This window comes from Embiotoca jacksoni, unplaced genomic scaffold (assembly GCF_022577435.1).
Source record: "Embiotoca jacksoni isolate LCO1_2020_lvr unplaced genomic scaffold, fEmbJac1.0.p SCAF_12, whole genome shotgun sequence".
NCBI classification, from domain to species: Eukaryota; Metazoa; Chordata; class Actinopteri; family Embiotocidae; genus Embiotoca; species Embiotoca jacksoni.
This window is the reverse complement of record NW_027185252.1, coordinates 8361458-8378146: the sequence shown is the minus strand read 5'-3', so window position 1 is coordinate 8378146 and position 16689 is coordinate 8361458. Positions and strand designations below refer to the sequence as shown.

The window sequence follows — 16689 nt, the reverse complement described above, 5'->3', positions numbered from 1 at the left end:
GATAAAATTGAATATACTGACAGAGATATGTATGCATGCTAAATCTGTGTGTTGTTGATGGACGCTACTGTCCCACAAAGAACTGCAGGAATGGAATTGTAAAGAGCTGCTTACAACAGGGAAAAAAAACGAATTGTGGATGGTAGTCACACCTATTTTCTGTGTGTGAAGAATTAAAATCCAAACCGTGTCCATTGACAAGTCTTCTTTTTATGCAGTGTTATAAAAGCTATGAACTCTAGTATTTGCTGTAGCTCATACTGTATATGTTTTGTTTTTTTTACTTTATGCTTTAAAGGTATCGAAAGGTTTTGTCTAACAACTGTAAGGAAGGGGGAAGGAACGTGTACTCGCCCAGGAAGGAGCCGTGTCGACCCAGAGCACCCCGAGGCCTCCGGCTGTCCACCAGTCAGGGAGAGCTCAGTGCTGCTGTTGGAAGCAATGTTACATTCATGGTCTACCTAGATTATGTGAGTCACTGTAGTGTAAAGAAACAGTTGTTCTAGTAATTGTTGTTAAGGCTCTGTTCGACCAAACTACAACCAGATTAGGTTGTGGCTCTCTGATTCTGTATTTATCTACAGCGGAGCTTGAGCTAAATACCAAAGTCAGCATGCCAACAAGCTCATATTTTGCAATGTTAACACGAGTGATGTTTGGTATCTACCATTTCTACTATCTTAATTTAGTGTACAAGTTTGCTAACATTTGATAATTTTAACTAAACACTATACAGCCAGAAGTTATAAAATGAATATTTTTCCTGTGATTGGTCATCAACAAAGGTAATAGAAAATCTGAATTTTGACCTGACGATGGCAGTAGAAGAACACTTACATGTTTTAATTTAAACCATCAAGGTCAACCTCATGTTGCCGCTAGTTGAAAAGTTGGGGGATTGCTCATCTGACTCGCCATTCGTAGAATGCTGGTGTGAACCTGACATCGGCCGACTATTTCAGTAGACACTTTTCACCATTTTCCACAATCTACTGTTGTTGGGACAGAAAACGACAGGACAACCACTGAGCTAACAACCTAAATGCTGAAAATGGCAAGTTTTGACAACAAGGCTAGGTTATTTTCAGTCTTTTACAAGGATTTATCCCTTTTTAATTCCAGGGTTTGCCTCTCCCACATGCAAATGTTTCACCAAAACAAGTTCCCCCAGTTTGTGACCGCATTGTATAAAGAAATACAAACAATTAAGAGCATCCCCCCCCCCCCCCCCCCCCCCCATACTAAGATGATATGTGGGTGCAGGCAGACTATTCTTTGGCACTGGCCGATCGAGGTGGAGCTAGATCTATGCAAGACTAGGGGATCACCACAGGCAGAGGGATTCATCCTCTGAGCGCAATGTCTGTTCCAAATATTGAGGGAAGATATTGAGGAAATTCCTCAAACATATGTGGTCTGAACTGAAAATCAGAATTTAGAATATGAGGGCTGCAACAATCTATGCTACAGTTCACAGCAATGCATCCAATATTTGTTTTTAAATATTTCACACAATGCCAAAAAATGCCAGTTTAACATGTTAGCATGTTAATGTTTGGTAATTAGCACTAAATACAAAATACAGCCATGGATGATGGGATAAATATTTTTTCACGTGTTGGGTCGTCAACAAAAAGTACTGGACACCCACAATTGCGACCTGAAAATAGAAAAGTCAAGAGTTATTCAAATTCAACCAGAAGGGATGATTATCTCATGGTAGCGCGAGCGCAAAAGTCGATCTCATTACTCTAGATAATCCTCAGATATCACGACAGATTTAATTGGAACTCTTTTCTTCTGAGAAGTGTTGAGAGGGTGTTGCTGATTTTTCTAAATGTAATGTTTCAATGCTGCGAGCACCACAAATGAAGCTTACTTGACCTATTGTATTATTATGGCAGCAGAAATCTCACACTGCAGATAGCTCAAGGCCTGGGTAAAGAGAATCGAAGTTAGTTCTTAAAGTTTCTGAAATTCTTGCGAAAAATATTTTAATAGCGGCAATATGTTGGTTTCTTATTGTTATCGGTAAGATGGCAGCAGATTGTAAACTTGTTCTTCCTACTTTGGGATACTTTTTGTGACCTTTTGTCTCTGCATCTCTCGTTTCCCCTTTTCCTCTCGGTAGAATTTCTGTCTCCTTTCATTTATATTCACCCACCAAATGTTTGTGACACAAATTGTTGGACATCTCAGCCCGGGCACTTAAGCAGTGGACTGAGCTTTCTTCACTTGTCTGAGTGAAGTATTCTAACCTGACCAGGGATGACAGAAGCTATGTTGTGCCATCTGTCCACAGGGAGACTCGCAGAGGACCAGCATTCAGCTAGACTTCGGGGACGGCATCAAGATCACATACTCTAACCTGAGCAGGACCGATGACGGCATCAAGCACATCTACAGAACGACCGGGATTTACCGAGTGAGAGCTTCTGCGGAAAACAACCAGGGATCTGACAGCAGCACACTGTTTCTACACATCACCAGTATGTGAATATGAAACATCATTACTGGCTCCGGCGGCTGTGCATATAGCATTAACCTCTTCTCTTCCACGGATAGTCACGTTCTCACTGCTGAATTGAATTTCAGTCATGGTTGCACTCATTTTATGCATTTTAGCCTTGGAAAATGCAAAAGCACACACCTGAAGCTAAATGTACATCAGCCGTGTTCACAATAAAACTCAGTGTTTGCTGCTTGCATTTATTTGATGCGTGTACAGATAAGTGGTGGTGTGTGTATGTGTGTGTGTGTGTGTGTGTGTCACCGCCTCAGGTCCAGTGGAGCGCATATATCTCTCCGCTCCTATTGTAGCCATCAGGGGGAAGGAGGCCAATCTGACTGTGGTGGTTTGGCCGGGCCACACCAGGACGCTGACCTTTTTCTGGTGGTTTGACAACAGCTCCGAGGTGAGGAGCTTCTCCGCCTTCTTCCACTGTACTTGCACACACACACACACACACACACACACACACACACACACGCACACACACACACTCCATTCTCCTGTTCCTTTCTTGATGTCCTTGTGTTGTTTACAATCTAAAAAGCATAAATCTGCAGAGCTTTCCCCACAAATCATGTACAAATGTAACTGCCCTGTGTCTTTCTGGAGGAACCAGCTAAGACGGCTGGTCATATTTATTTATCACGTTGATTGTGTTCACTGCAGCTCCCACTTATTATACAGTGTGTCAAGGGCTGCGCATACGTAGTATTCTATACTCGGCTGTGAGGATTCAGGCTTTTCTGTGCAAATATCTGTGTTTTTTTCCCTTTGAAATCCAGCCCATTATAACCTTGGAAGGAACCATCTCGTACACGTTTCAGAAAGGGGGAAAAAACAAGGTTACGGTCCAGGTTGCTTCTGCGAGCACTGTAATGCAGGACTCAAAAGTTATAACTGTAAAAGGTGAGTGGAGGAGACCGTCTTCAAAGCACTTTAATTGGAAGGATGCACGTTACATGAATATGCAATATGGTATCTCGGGGAAAGGGCGATACCTCTCGGTCAGCGCTGCAAGCTGCGCCACGTTGGTGTCAACGTGGACTTATCTAATAAAATGTCACAGTGTGCGAACATGAAATCTTGGGGAGCAATTAACTTCAAGGCGTATGTTGCCAAATGAAAAAAGACAAAACGGCACATCAGATTAATCAAAAACCAAACCAGAAGTAGCGTTCATATTCTAACAGACATTACCTCACCTTTTCTCCAGAGTTCTTCAGGTCGCTGCTGTTGTCGTTTTCGCCAGCGCTTGACGAGCACAATCCTGACATCCCTGAGTGGAGGGAGGATATAGGCCGTGTGGTGCGGACAGCTCTGTCACAGGTACATCCAGTCCCGAGAGATCTTTCCTGGAACAAACGTCGGACATCAGTGGCTTTCAGGGTCATTACTATTTTATAACTGTGTGCAATAATGACATAGCAGTCAAGACATTTTATGGTCTATGTGCAATCCTTTTTATGGTTTATTTGTGATGACAGTTCCCAGATACATTTACATAGTGTTAATAGCAAATGATGATGATGATGATGATGATGATGATGATGTCAAAATGTTACCCGTGAGAGCGCATTGTTGTTTGTGATCTGGGCTTCAAAGTTAAAGTTAACACTTTGCAAACTTGAACCTCCACAGTGGAGTTATACCTGCCTTGTCCTGTCACTGCAGGTGTCTGGAGTTCAAGAAGATCAGCTGCTGGTCTCTCTGTACCCTGGACTTCCAACCACAGCCGAGCTCTTTATCTTGCCTGACGAGCACACATCGAGTGAGCACAAGAGAAGGAGTGAGGAGGCTTTAGAGGCGGTAAGAGCAGCGATATGTGGCTATGTTTGGTTAGCTATTAATAGGTGTTTCCTGCTACTGATATGACGCATAAGATAATATGACAGGATTAGATATTCAAAAAGGATATGAATCATGTTCATCACTAATTCATTACATTGATTGATTGATTGATTATGGCTGCGGTTTTTAAGTATGTATAAGCTACCAAGCCAAATGATGTTTAGAGGAACAATATAACATTTCTTTTTTCACTTTTTTGCTAAGCATTAGATGAGTTAGAGACAAAGTGTTAAATCTCTGCCGCTAACACATTTTGTTAGCTTTCTCTGTACACAAACAATATTTAAAAGCAAAGAGCCAATCTAAGTGTGCTACCACCTGGTAAGGTAAGTCATTATGTGAAGCTAAGCTAATCACTAAATTGAACTAATAGCTCCTTACTTAACAAAAAGACGTTTGTTAGTATCAGTCTTTTCTTTAAACTCGGCAAAAGAGCAAAGAAGCCTATTTCCAAAACTGTTGAACTTTTCTTTTAAGAGCGAAGCATAAATTACTGGTTCATAAAATAATGAGGCCGTCATGAAATTTTAATGTCGAATAACGTTTTCTGTGTTTTTTTGTTCAATACCTAAAACAGATATCTGATATCTTTGTCACTGCCCTGAACCAAGGCCTGATCCAGTTCGAACTGAAAGCTGATATTCGCATTATTGTGTACATGACTCAGCAAACCTTGGGTAAGTTTTTTTTTTTTTTGTAACCTTGCAGTTGTTAAATTTAAAATCCTTATGCAGGTACATAAAAACAAAACATTCAAATAGACCTTAGGCTTAATTTATGCCAGTTTAGTGCAGCATGTCTACACATCCACGGTGCATTTGTTCTGCTTCCCAGTGTGCAAAAGATAAGATGTGCCTTTCTTAGAATGGATTGACATTGATTTTTACCCAATTGCTGAAAAAAATTTAAACAAGGCAAAGACAAAGAAACAGTGCTCCCGGAGTGAGATTTATGTGATACTGTATATCACAGGATTTAAACATCTTTCACAGTGTGTCAGTTTTGTACCTGAGGCGGTGAGACAGTAGCTCTCATTTGAAATCAGCCGATCAATGACATGATTGACAAAGAAAGCATTTGGTATGCACTGAGGAAATCGGCAGGGTCACCAGCTCATTAGCATATCGCAAAAACGTGTCGATCCGCCCTGCATGGCTTTACCCTTTTCATCCACCAATGGATCTGTCTTCATTTGTGTCTGCATACAAAGGTCTGGGTTGCCTTTAAAATGATCCAGAAAGGTCATAGACTTCATAGTCTCCACTTTGAAGGAGAAAAAGAGATTGGCGTCGAGGGGAAATTCTTTGAATATTGCATCTCAGCATTTAAAAACCCATGACTATGCATAAGCTGCTACCTGCATGACGGACCCTGGGGAGAAACAGCGACCTCCTAAAGGTTCCCTTTAATGCCCTGAGGGGATAACATGCAGAGAGCAGCTCTTCAAACTGCACCTGTAGTTGGTACATGTCATGGGGTAATGAAAGTAATCTCCTTGCAATAAGACATGGCTGAGGAAAAAACAAAGGATTTAACATGCTGCGTTTGCGTTTCAGCACCCCTCGTGGATTCAAACACCATCCACAGCGGGTCGGCCATGCTGATGCTGCTCAGTGTGGTGTTTGTTGGTTTGGCTGCATTTTTCATCTACAAGTTCAAAAGGTGGGTTCAATAAAATAAGAAAGTAAACTGAGTTGAATGCACCCGTAAATCAAAAACCAATCATGTTTATTGTTTTGCTGTCTCCATTAGGAAAATCCCTTGGATCCATGTTCAGACTGAGGACAGCCACGAGAAGGAACCAGAAGTGATAAGTACGGTCGATCAGAACGACACCATGTCCAACATGTCCAAGGTCAAGCTCAGCGATTTTCCCTCTCAGAAAGAACTCATGGAGAATGAGCTGGAGGCCAGGAACAGAGGTACTCACCACTATTTACATTTACAATGTGTCATACTGCATTTTCAGCAGTGGTGGAAGTAGCAATACCACAGTTTAAAACACTTTGATAATTATATTTGAGAAAAAGTACTTAAAGTATAAAAGTACATATAATGCAACCAAAACAGAATCTGTCATTGTTAAATTAAACTGTGCCTTATAGGTATTATTACTGATGGAATAACACACAAAGTGCATTTTAATGTAGGTGTAGATGCACATTATACATTTGTATAATCTTCATCTACAAAGTAACAGGTACCAAATAAATTAAATAAAATGTTTCAATTTCTTGGCAAAATGTAATGGGGAAAAGTATAATGTAGTATAAAATTAAAATGCTACAGTACAAGTACTCACAACTGTACTTAATAAATGTCAAATATAGAATAAATGTTACTTTCCGCCACTGATTTGAAATGGATATATTTTAGTATGTAGGAAATTCAGTCAAAAACTAGTGTGTGACAGCTCTGATGCACTGTTTTATGCAAAGATTAAATTAAATACAGAATATTAATATCTGTGAACTTTTCTAATCTGTTAATGACGGATTTAAAGGATCACTGTCACTGTAAGAGACTGATACTGATTAACATTTTATTGGCCTAAAAATACATCAGTAAGCTTCTGAATAGATTTTAATGGCATTCCAGACAAAACACAATGCCATCGTTTCAGTCTTATTTAAATGGCTCCTTAGTGAGGGATGCGACTGCACATTAAAGTGCAACACACGTCTGAGCTGCTCGAATGTCTTTATCACTGCAGTGTGTCATAATTTTGCAAATTGAGCACAACTGCAGCGTCTGCACAGAAACCAGATGTCACCGTGACAAGTTAACTTTTTGATTGCTGTGTCTGACGTCCACTGTAATGTCTTTTAGATGAGAACGATTCAGTCCCCGAAGACAGTGTGGACACCTTGATAAAAGTAGCATTGCAGTGGTCCTGACACAGACATGTGGGCTGCAGGCCTTTTTTCTGGTCACTCAGCACTTTGTCTTTTCTTCATTTCTCAGCTGTTTCTACCTTTCCGAGTCCTTGCTGATCTGAAACAAATTAACTCCTTTTTGGTTGCTTTCGAAAGTGTTTATTTACTAAAGGGCAAAGCAGCATCAGACGTTTTGATCTGAGGCTCACTAGATTAAATTAATTTACAACCTGCTGGCTGGAGATTTCATTAATACTCATCAGCTTGGGTTGACTCTCATGTATTCTTCTTTTGGCTGAGAATCAATTGTTCCCACGAAGCTGAGTCTCTTGTATCTAGTTTCAGCTATTTTACGAGAAAATGATAAAATCAGTCATCTGCTGTAGAAGGTCACTATCCAACTCACTGCAGGATTGATATAAAGGCAGAAATATGTCACTAGAGACTCAATTTGAATCATTTCTATTTCTAGATAACTAAAAAAAAATATTTTATTTGGAATTGAATTTGAAATTGAATTTCAGTTAACTTGAAAGTCATTGTAATTTTGGGAAATTGTGTTTATATGAACTGAAATTGTATTTAATCTTCATGGAAAATGTGATTACAGATTCACAGAATTCCTTTTTGGCCAGTCAGCACTAATCGGGTGTTCCCTAACTAACATTCCAACAATGTCTGCCAAAAAGACTTTTTGAATGTTCCCAAAATATGTCCTTATAAACGTTGCGTTGGTAAGGACATGTTTTGGGAACATTCAAAAAGGTTTTTTTTGGGGAATGTTCTTTGGGAAACATTGCGAGAACAGTTATTTGGTAATATTACAGCAATGTTTAGTAGGGAAAATTCCAGGAACGTTTATCAGTGAGCATTCTGGGAACGTTCTTCTGAAAAGTTGAGGTAACGTTTGTTAGGTAACATTCAGGGAAATTTCCCTAACGGACGTTCCCTTAGATGTTCTGTTAGGAAATAATGCAGGAAGTGTCTATGGGAAGCATTGTGGGAACATTCTTTGCGAACATTGTGAGAAAAGGTTTGTTCGTTTAGGAACGTTCTGGGAACATTTGCTTGAGAACAATCAAGGAATGTTTTTTGGGTTGTTTTTTTTTAGGAAACGTTGTGGGAACGTACTTTAGGAAACTTTGTGGGAAGATTTATTAGAGAGCATTGTGGGAACATTTGTAAGGGAACTTGTTAGGGAGCGTTTATTAGGGAACGTTCCAGGTACATTTATTAGGGAACAGTTCGAGAATGTTTTTTTGGAACTTTACAGGAATGTTTGTTAGAGGAACATTCCAGGAACGATGTAAGAGATCATTCTGGGAACGTTCTTTTGAAAATGTTGAGGGAACATTTCTTAGGGAACATTCCAGAAACATTCTTGGAGAAACATGGAGGGAACGTTGGGGTATACAAGGTGCTGATTAGCCGAGAGGACATTTTTAAGAGTTTAATTTTCTGTTTGGATCGAAAATGGGTTCAGAGCAAATTAATGCAATTTAATAATATTTCATTCAGATTCCGTTTTCCAATGTAATTATTGCAAGTTTAATAGTACAAAATATGAAAATTATGCTATTCCGATTCAAATTAAAAAATGTAATGCAATTATTAAAGCTGAGCAATTAAAATTTGGATAAATGTTTCAAATTCAGTCTCAAATGACTCATATTTCTGCCAATGATCATCATTCATGTGTTTTGAATATTACCTTCATTGATTTATCCACAGCATTTTTTTCTCACTATTACACTGTAAATACTCTGACATGTGGATTTAATTATATTTAACACACATGATGCAAACAGAATATCCTCCTCATATATGCTTCATACAGCAAAGTTTTTTTCCGGTAGGTCTTGCGCCAGCCAGTAAGAAACATGCCCCCTACCAGAGGAAAAATACTTACTAGTTTTAATTTAATTACTGTTCTGTGTCCTCATTTTAGTCCAAATGGCTTTGCAAGCTCTAAGAAGAAGAATCTGCAAGTAATTGATAGTTGCCTAGCGCAGATGGAGCTATTAAGTAAAATCACAGTCAGAATTTATTAATTTTAAAGTCAAGATTTGCACATTTAAAGCAGATTTTGACAGATGAAAATGAAAAATGTAATGTAAGTTTAGTCAAGGATCTTAATTTGATTCATCTTCAATACAGAATGATTAAAATGACATCGTGCATGGGCTCAGTGAAATTTACGGTTGAGTTGACATAAGGATTAATTAGGCTTCAGGATTTGATATGATACATTGGACGAGGCAGGAAGTTGTCAAGACAGGTCTGCACAGCAATCAAGTCAGTAAGTCAAGAAAACCTTTAGTTACAGCTCCATGATAAGATTTAGCACATTTAACATTCATGCACCATGACGAAAAAGTAAAGGTTTTTTTTTTTCTTCGTTTTTTTTTTTTGAAGGTGTGATGGAAGTAGGTATAAAGAGGGGAGGGCTCACATTTATCAAACCTCCAAGAAATACACTTATGTTTTCACCAAAGAGCCCCCTGAGGAGGATCACATGTCCTCACTAGCAGTCAAGAATAAAACCTAGTGTAACTGTATTACCTTTAAAGGACCAGTGCGTAAGATTTAGGATCTTTTGGCAGAAATGGAATATAATACTCGTATTTATGTTTTCATTAGTGTTTAACGAACTGAAACTAAAAAAAATTTTTTTTTTTCATTACCTGAAAATGTCCCTGTCATATCTTCGTAGACAGTGGGTCCTCTTCTACGGAGTGTGCCATGTTGCACCGCCATGTTTCTACAGCAGCCCAGAGGGGACAAACCAAATCCTGACCCTAGAGGGTGTTTTTATTTTATATTTTTATTTTGTGGCCACCGTAAATTCTCCTTCTCACTTGAAAGGGGAGGGTGAGCCAAGGGATGTTTAGTAGGTTGCAATCTGCAAACTGACTGCTAGATGCCACTAAATTCTGCACACTGCTCCTTTAAGAGCTGCTCTTATTTGATCGCAAGTTTAATTTATTAACAACAGCCAATCAGAGTCAAGGATTTTTTTTCTACATGTGCTCTGCTATTTATTCCCTTTTAAAAATCCCCCACACTTTTACCCAGTGATACAACTTGTAGTTTATCTGCACACAAAAAAAAGGGTAATTTGCATTTTTATTTGTGTGAAATAAACAGTAATCTAATATATTTATGAATATATATTTTATGTATTTTGGGCTGAAATAAAAGGGAGCAAAAAAAAAAAATAGGACAGGAAAGAAATTGTGCTGCTGGTAGATGAGATCCAGAGAAATGAACAAAAAGTGTGTACTCACCTCTTTCTATGTAGAGCAGCCATCTAAGATCTACTCTTTTTAGGAGCATTTTTAAGTCATAAGAAATGTGATAAATAGCTTTAATTCTTAACTCTTCCGGTCTCTTCCTCTTTGAATACTGCCTGTCTTAGTGTGATTACCGTAGTAGTTTCTGCTGAGTGTCCTTAATGTTAAACTTATTTTATCGTTTTCCTCACAAATTGAGATTTTGCTGCATAGATGTTTTTCTTTAAACATGCACCTTGTAAAAGCAATTTAAATCTCATAAATCATTATTCCTTTCACAAATCTGAAGTGACAGCCAGATCTTTACCTTGATGAATTTATTGCCAAGTTATTAGTTATATGCATAAACATGAAATTAGCTTCACACTTCTTTATACAAATGAGCGAATTGAAGTGTCTTGACACATTTGAGACATAAAAGTTCCACCTTCTTAAATGAGTGCCAGTGTCTGCACAATCTGAACGACCCCATTGGCACACGGATCCTATCTCATCAGGCCTCCATCACCAGCTCAGCCCTGCTCAGACAAGCCACGTTGCTTTGGTGTGACATCAGGCGGCTGTTCAGCCAAAATGCATGGGGGATTTGTAATTAAGTGTAAAAGCCTGTACAAACCATTTGATCTTCAAGTAAACAAAAACAAAAACAAAAAAAGATTTGAGAAGACTGGACTTAACTTTGAGTTGTTTGGTTGATGATACAAGTTAGTGTGTCACCGTCAAGCATCATCTGAGTGCCATGTTGATAAAGCCAAAGCAGCTTTTGATGCCACGCAGTTGACTGCCCCTTGCAATCACTCCGTTTTCTTATTTGTTGTTTGCAGGAGGAATCGGAAGAAATTTGGAGAGAATTGTTACAAGAGAATTTCCAAACTGTACTAATGTCTAAGACACAAGCTCTGTTAACGAGTAAGTACTGATTGTTGTGTTTCAATTGTGCTCAAATAGTTAGCTTTGTAGGCATTGTTTTTTCTTCTTTTTAAATTTTATTTTTTCACGCCGATAGCGGCTATCGTTCAAAATCCATTTTTTAAATCACACGGATAGAGTAAGTATCTAGTTTACAGTACTTGATAGGGATCAACCCACTGAGCCAGACTTGGAGGGCCTTTAGTTTGAGGGCGGTGAACTGCTGAAATGAGCTAATAACTGCACAAAATGTTCACGTTGTATCAAGACTCCCGAGCTCTTTACCACTGCCATGGATCAGACATAGTTAATAATGGTATTGTATAAATATTCACCTAAATTTTTCCTTTTTTTTGTTACTCCCTTTCACACATCTGTATGAATCTTTATCCAAATAATATATAAATAGTTGGTACTGAAATAAGACATTTCAACAATACCCTTCTATAGAATAGAAACTGAGAATAAGGTTGACATAATGTAAATAGGAGAAGTACCATTAATTTTCAGGTTAGTACAAGAGAAAGAATGTATACAGCAGGCTTTTATTGTATAGAACTATCATGAGTTGCAATATGGATATCTGGCCCGTGAGGAATATTATAATGATATTGTACAGGGTTTGAAATGATGAATTTAATATATAAAAATGTGTTTTTCCATCTTACTGTACTTGTTGTTGGTGTTTTACTTCTAACTTTAATATTTTCCACAAACAAACAAATTGACCCAAACTATAAAATCTTCCAGGCGTAACCATTTTATTTTGTTTTTCATGATTTTATCTTTTTTCTTTATATCCTGAATGGATAAAACAACCCAAACAACAAGGAGTCGTCTTGCTCAATAGGACAGAAGGATAATTAATAGGTTATTCAAAGTTTTGTTATCATAGAATTTGTAAAATTAACCGCTTCAACTTTATGCTCTGGATAAACATTTACCACCCTAAAACTGGAGGTCTTTGAGTTGTAAATATAATGTGTATGTATAAATCTGACTGAAGTGAATGCCTATGAGACCGAAACATGTGGTTGGTTTTGCTCTGTAAGATAACATGGTGCTTTTTATGACTGTTTCTGAGACGATGGTACTCAACATGAAGGTTTGGCCTTGGAAATGGAAATATTGACAATATGTACATAGAATAAGAAGGGGTTTAAATCTATACACTAGCTTCATCCTACTTTATTATAAAGTCACTGAGCAGGCAGTTGTGTGTTTCCATGACTTCAAGTCCAACAAAAAGCTGTATGTTCCCTTTTCTTTTCTTTTCTTTTCTTTTTTTTTTTTTTACAGTAGCATGCCCTAATTATTTGATAAGACTATAAAAAAAATGACATTTGGGTGAGCAAGTACTGTATATATACATATATATATATATGTATATATATATATATAACATGGTGATTTTAAAGTTTACTTGACACATTAAACAAATTATTAAACACCTTGTCTAATAGTCTAGTTGTGCAATGGCCCAAAAAGTTGTGCATGATATAATCAATGATATTGTTCCTTTTTGTCGATTATATAAAAACTGTCTCGTTTTAAATCACATTTCTTACTGTGAACAAATTGCCATTTTGAAAATGTTCAAAATAAATGTATTTTTATATGGAATTATGCTTTTCTGTTATACATGCATCCCACAGTATGTGTTGTAATGGAATATGGAGGATTATAATATGATTTACACTCTTTCTCCAGCAAAAGGATGTCAAGCCAGACTTTTTTTTTTGGCTGACACTGAATGAGAAATGTCTGTGGTGTCGTGACAAAAACCTGAAAATTTCAACGGGTTCGAGCAGCTTTGCTTTTACATCATTTTCCCAGTTTTATCTGACACGTAGGTGCCTTGTAGCAGCCAGTGTATCGGCCTTTAAATGATCTCACAGAGGCTCTGAAGCTTTATGGGCAGAAGTGTGATAACACCCGTGTGAAGATTCCCATCTGACATTTAGACCTGCTTCATCACTCTATCACTCAACCCGCATGTTTCTATTGAATGGGAAACAATTACTGACGCTATAGTTAGGTGACAGGAAACAGATGATTTTGTAAAGGAACTTTATATTTTCTCCTTCTGTTCTACGATTTAGAAAAAAAAAAAGCACATTCAAATAGACAGCGAAGTCGGAGGACAAAAGCGTGTGGTTGATTGGCTGAAATAACTCCTCACATTCAAAGCTGTGGCGAACAGGCCCTTGTTCCTCTGTTTTGCATTTTGTTTGCCACTTCACCAGCTTCATATCGCACACCAATCTTCATCACTCCAACAGTCATCAATGCCCCGAGTGCCTTATTCTCGCTCCTGCTCTCAGTCTGAATTAACACCAAGGCCTTTCTCTAACTGCCCTGGGATGTTCGGCGGTGCACAATCAAATTGAACGGTGACAATCACTAATGGATGATTCGCTGCAGCCAGACACTGTAATGTAGCACTCAATGAAAGGAAACATGCTCATCAATTTCACACTGTGGCTAACACAATATTGCTGTGGGTTATTGTTGGGGGACATTTTTCATTCAAGCTGCTACCTGGACAGGGAAAAAAAATTTTCCTTGTTGATTGTGTGTGTGTGTGTGTGTGTGTGTGTGTGTGTGTGTGTGTGTGTGTGTGTGTGTGTGTGTGTGTGTGTGCTGATTTCCTGGAGAGGGGATAATTAATTTGTTGCACAGTGGGAGAGCAAAGGAACCAGCCCATTAGAATCACTCCAGGCTACTTGATGCTTTTCATTGTCCTCTTGCTCGGCCCCATTGTATCATTCAAATTGCTGCGCTGAAACTTTGCCCATACTAAGCAACACTTGTTGACAAAGCAGAGAAAGCAACTAACTAATTCCACAAAGTCAGCGTGCCTTTCAATCAAAACTATCAATTTGTGACAGACAACACGGTTAGCTTTGCCCTTCATGAAGTTGACTAGTAGTCCATAGTTAACTGCTTTTGTTTGAGAATGACTTCCACACTGGATCATTGTTGTTTCTGCTTTATTCTGCAACCATGTTTACTTCGGCAAGATCAAATGAAAACACAGTAACAACCCACTGAATAATCACGTCACTTGTAATGGATGAGTTGTCTAGCCTCTCAAGAAAGAGAAAATACTGCAGTTCACATTTCTAACATTTCATTTTTTTCCCTAATTAAGACGCATTTTAAGTAGCTTAAAAGAGCCCCCCAAAAAAATATCATGCAAATATGTTCACAATCGTATTCACAGGTTAATTATTGGGAATTAACAAAAAACATTATTAAATAAACAACGAGCACAAAATAAAACTCATCTGATGATCGTGTGGAGAGTCCAAGTTTGTCTGAAGACGAGTATGAGTTTATTTATGCTTCAGGCTCAATCTGAGGATTGGAGGGAAGAAGTATGAAGAAGCCTCGAGTCAATTTGTCTTTCTGACACATGATGCTGACAACACTTAAAAAGAAAAGTTTGATGAAGAACTACTTCAGTACTTATCCCAAAGAGACAGCGGCTGACCAAAGCTGTGTGCGTAGGCTGAGCCTTGTTGACAGGAGATACGTCTTCTCTATGTCTGTCCCCCGCAGCAAAGGAGATGAACAAATCTGCAGACTTTTGTCCACCGAGTCCTTGGGGCCAAACCTCGAACAGACTGCAGGCTTCTCTGCATTACTGTAAACTGAGGAGACGCCATGCGTAGATGCTGGTATCATCTCGGTAGATAAACAGTCCAGAATTAATCAAAACGGGTTTTAGCCCAACCTGGAAAAGAAAACATTTCTCCTTTCAAACCAAGTGTAGATTCAGCATCGTCCTAAAAAGAAGGCACCACAACCTTCAAAGCGATATCAGTTAAAAGATGAGAAATATTTTGCAACTGTGTCAAGGAGCCTTTTAACTTTGTGATGGTAAATCTGGTGTCTTCGTCGTCATAGGCGATGGATGGCAAATAAACCTTGATCTAATAACTAATTAATCCAAGTACAAATATGTCACTGAAGCACACTTTATTTTACTGCATTACAGTGGAGCTTCAAAGTTGTTCAAAGGAATCCAAAAATGTACATTTTGTTCTCCTTGTAGAAACCAAATAATAGAAACCATCCATATGGATAAGAATCCATATGGATGGTTTAGATCTGCCAGAACATTGGTGTATAATTTGTGTTAAAGTAGGTTCAACATTTATGCTGTTGGCATTCATTTGGAGTCCTTCACTGACACTAAAAGGACTTCTTTGAGTCTCCTAAACAAGAGGGATTGCTCAGATTCTCATCTACTGCGTATACCTATCTACTATAATCCTCTGTTCTTATTTTTGTCATGACATATATAACATTTTGAGCGGCAGCGAGACAGGCATGATGGAATACACAGATCTGGGACTAGGAGCCCTCCTTCATCTCCTGGATATTGCAAGCTTTCATTTGATGAGAATCTGGTGATAAGATTTACTGATTGTACAGAGCTTAATGAATCTCCTTCCCTCACTGTCTTACTCAGATAAGCTATTTCCACATAGTTGAAATAAAGCAAACTTCACAAACACAAGTCCAAAAACAGAAATAGAATATTTTTGGAGATATTGTTACACATCGCTCCCGTGCTGCCGTATGATATTTTTATATTTGAGAGGACGCAGCTGTAACCAGCTGAGACAAATAACTTTTACTTCTTCCATTATGGATGTACATTATTTACATAAAAAGATCAATGTCCTTGCAAAAATACAAGTATTTCAGTCAAAAAGTGTTCCTTTTCAAGAAGCAAGTATAAATCTGTACAGTCTCCTCAGAGGGATTAGGCAGCACAGTGTGAACTGGTCCATCCATGCATGGGTAGCAAAACACTCGAGACCATTCATTGTGACCGTGGTTTCATAGCTTGCTGGAAGTAACTGCCAAAGAAGATGTATTGCTTTCGAGTCGGTCATAGACTCTCAACATTAAAACACACGGGGCGCTTCATCAGAGAGCTTGATGTCTGTGTGAGATGGCAGGTAGCCTGGCAAGGGAGAAGAAAGGAGAAAAAACAGGAGGAATTTTATGTAGCTATCTGCATAAGGGTGTATTTTTTTGCAGGCAAACACATTTATCTTGGATGGGTCGATTGTTCAGCTTCGAGTAGAGGTAAATCAGCCGGAACTTCATAGATATTTCTTGGTCAAAATGCTTTCGCCACTAGGCTGCTTTCCTGCCGCACTAATTATTTTATTGGGTCAAATAATCCACCCAGACGTGTCATCACTTCAGCTCGCACTTGATTGTGCTTCAC

The 16689-nt window shown here is 38.5% G+C and overlaps 2 protein-coding genes across 2 annotated transcripts in view; one reads left to right on the top strand and one right to left on the bottom strand.

Moving 5' to 3' along the window:
• Positions 1-13053, top strand: part of LOC138195285 (VPS10 domain-containing receptor SorCS3-like) — a 44840-nt gene extending 31787 nt beyond the window's left edge. Inside the window, exons 18-27 of the mRNA XM_069144569.1 lie at positions 299-470; positions 2303-2489; positions 2782-2915; positions 3295-3418; positions 3726-3838; positions 4184-4318; positions 4938-5037; positions 5917-6022; positions 6113-6282; positions 11354-13053. Of these exons, the coding sequence (XP_069000670.1) occupies positions 299-470; positions 2303-2489; positions 2782-2915; positions 3295-3418; positions 3726-3838; positions 4184-4318; positions 4938-5037; positions 5917-6022; positions 6113-6282; positions 11354-11418 (1306 nt within the window). The 3' untranslated portion in view covers positions 11419-13053. The remainder of the gene's footprint in view (positions 1-298; positions 471-2302; positions 2490-2781; positions 2916-3294; positions 3419-3725; positions 3839-4183; positions 4319-4937; positions 5038-5916; positions 6023-6112; positions 6283-11353) is intronic.
• A 1361-nt stretch (positions 13054-14414) lies between these two features.
• Positions 14415-16689, bottom strand: part of LOC138195284 (VPS10 domain-containing receptor SorCS1-like) — a 44700-nt gene continuing 42425 nt past the window's right edge. Inside the window, exon 27 of the mRNA XM_069144568.1 lies at positions 14415-16419. Within this exon, the coding sequence (XP_069000669.1) occupies positions 16361-16419 (59 nt within the window). The 3' untranslated portion in view covers positions 14415-16360. The remainder of the gene's footprint in view (positions 16420-16689) is intronic.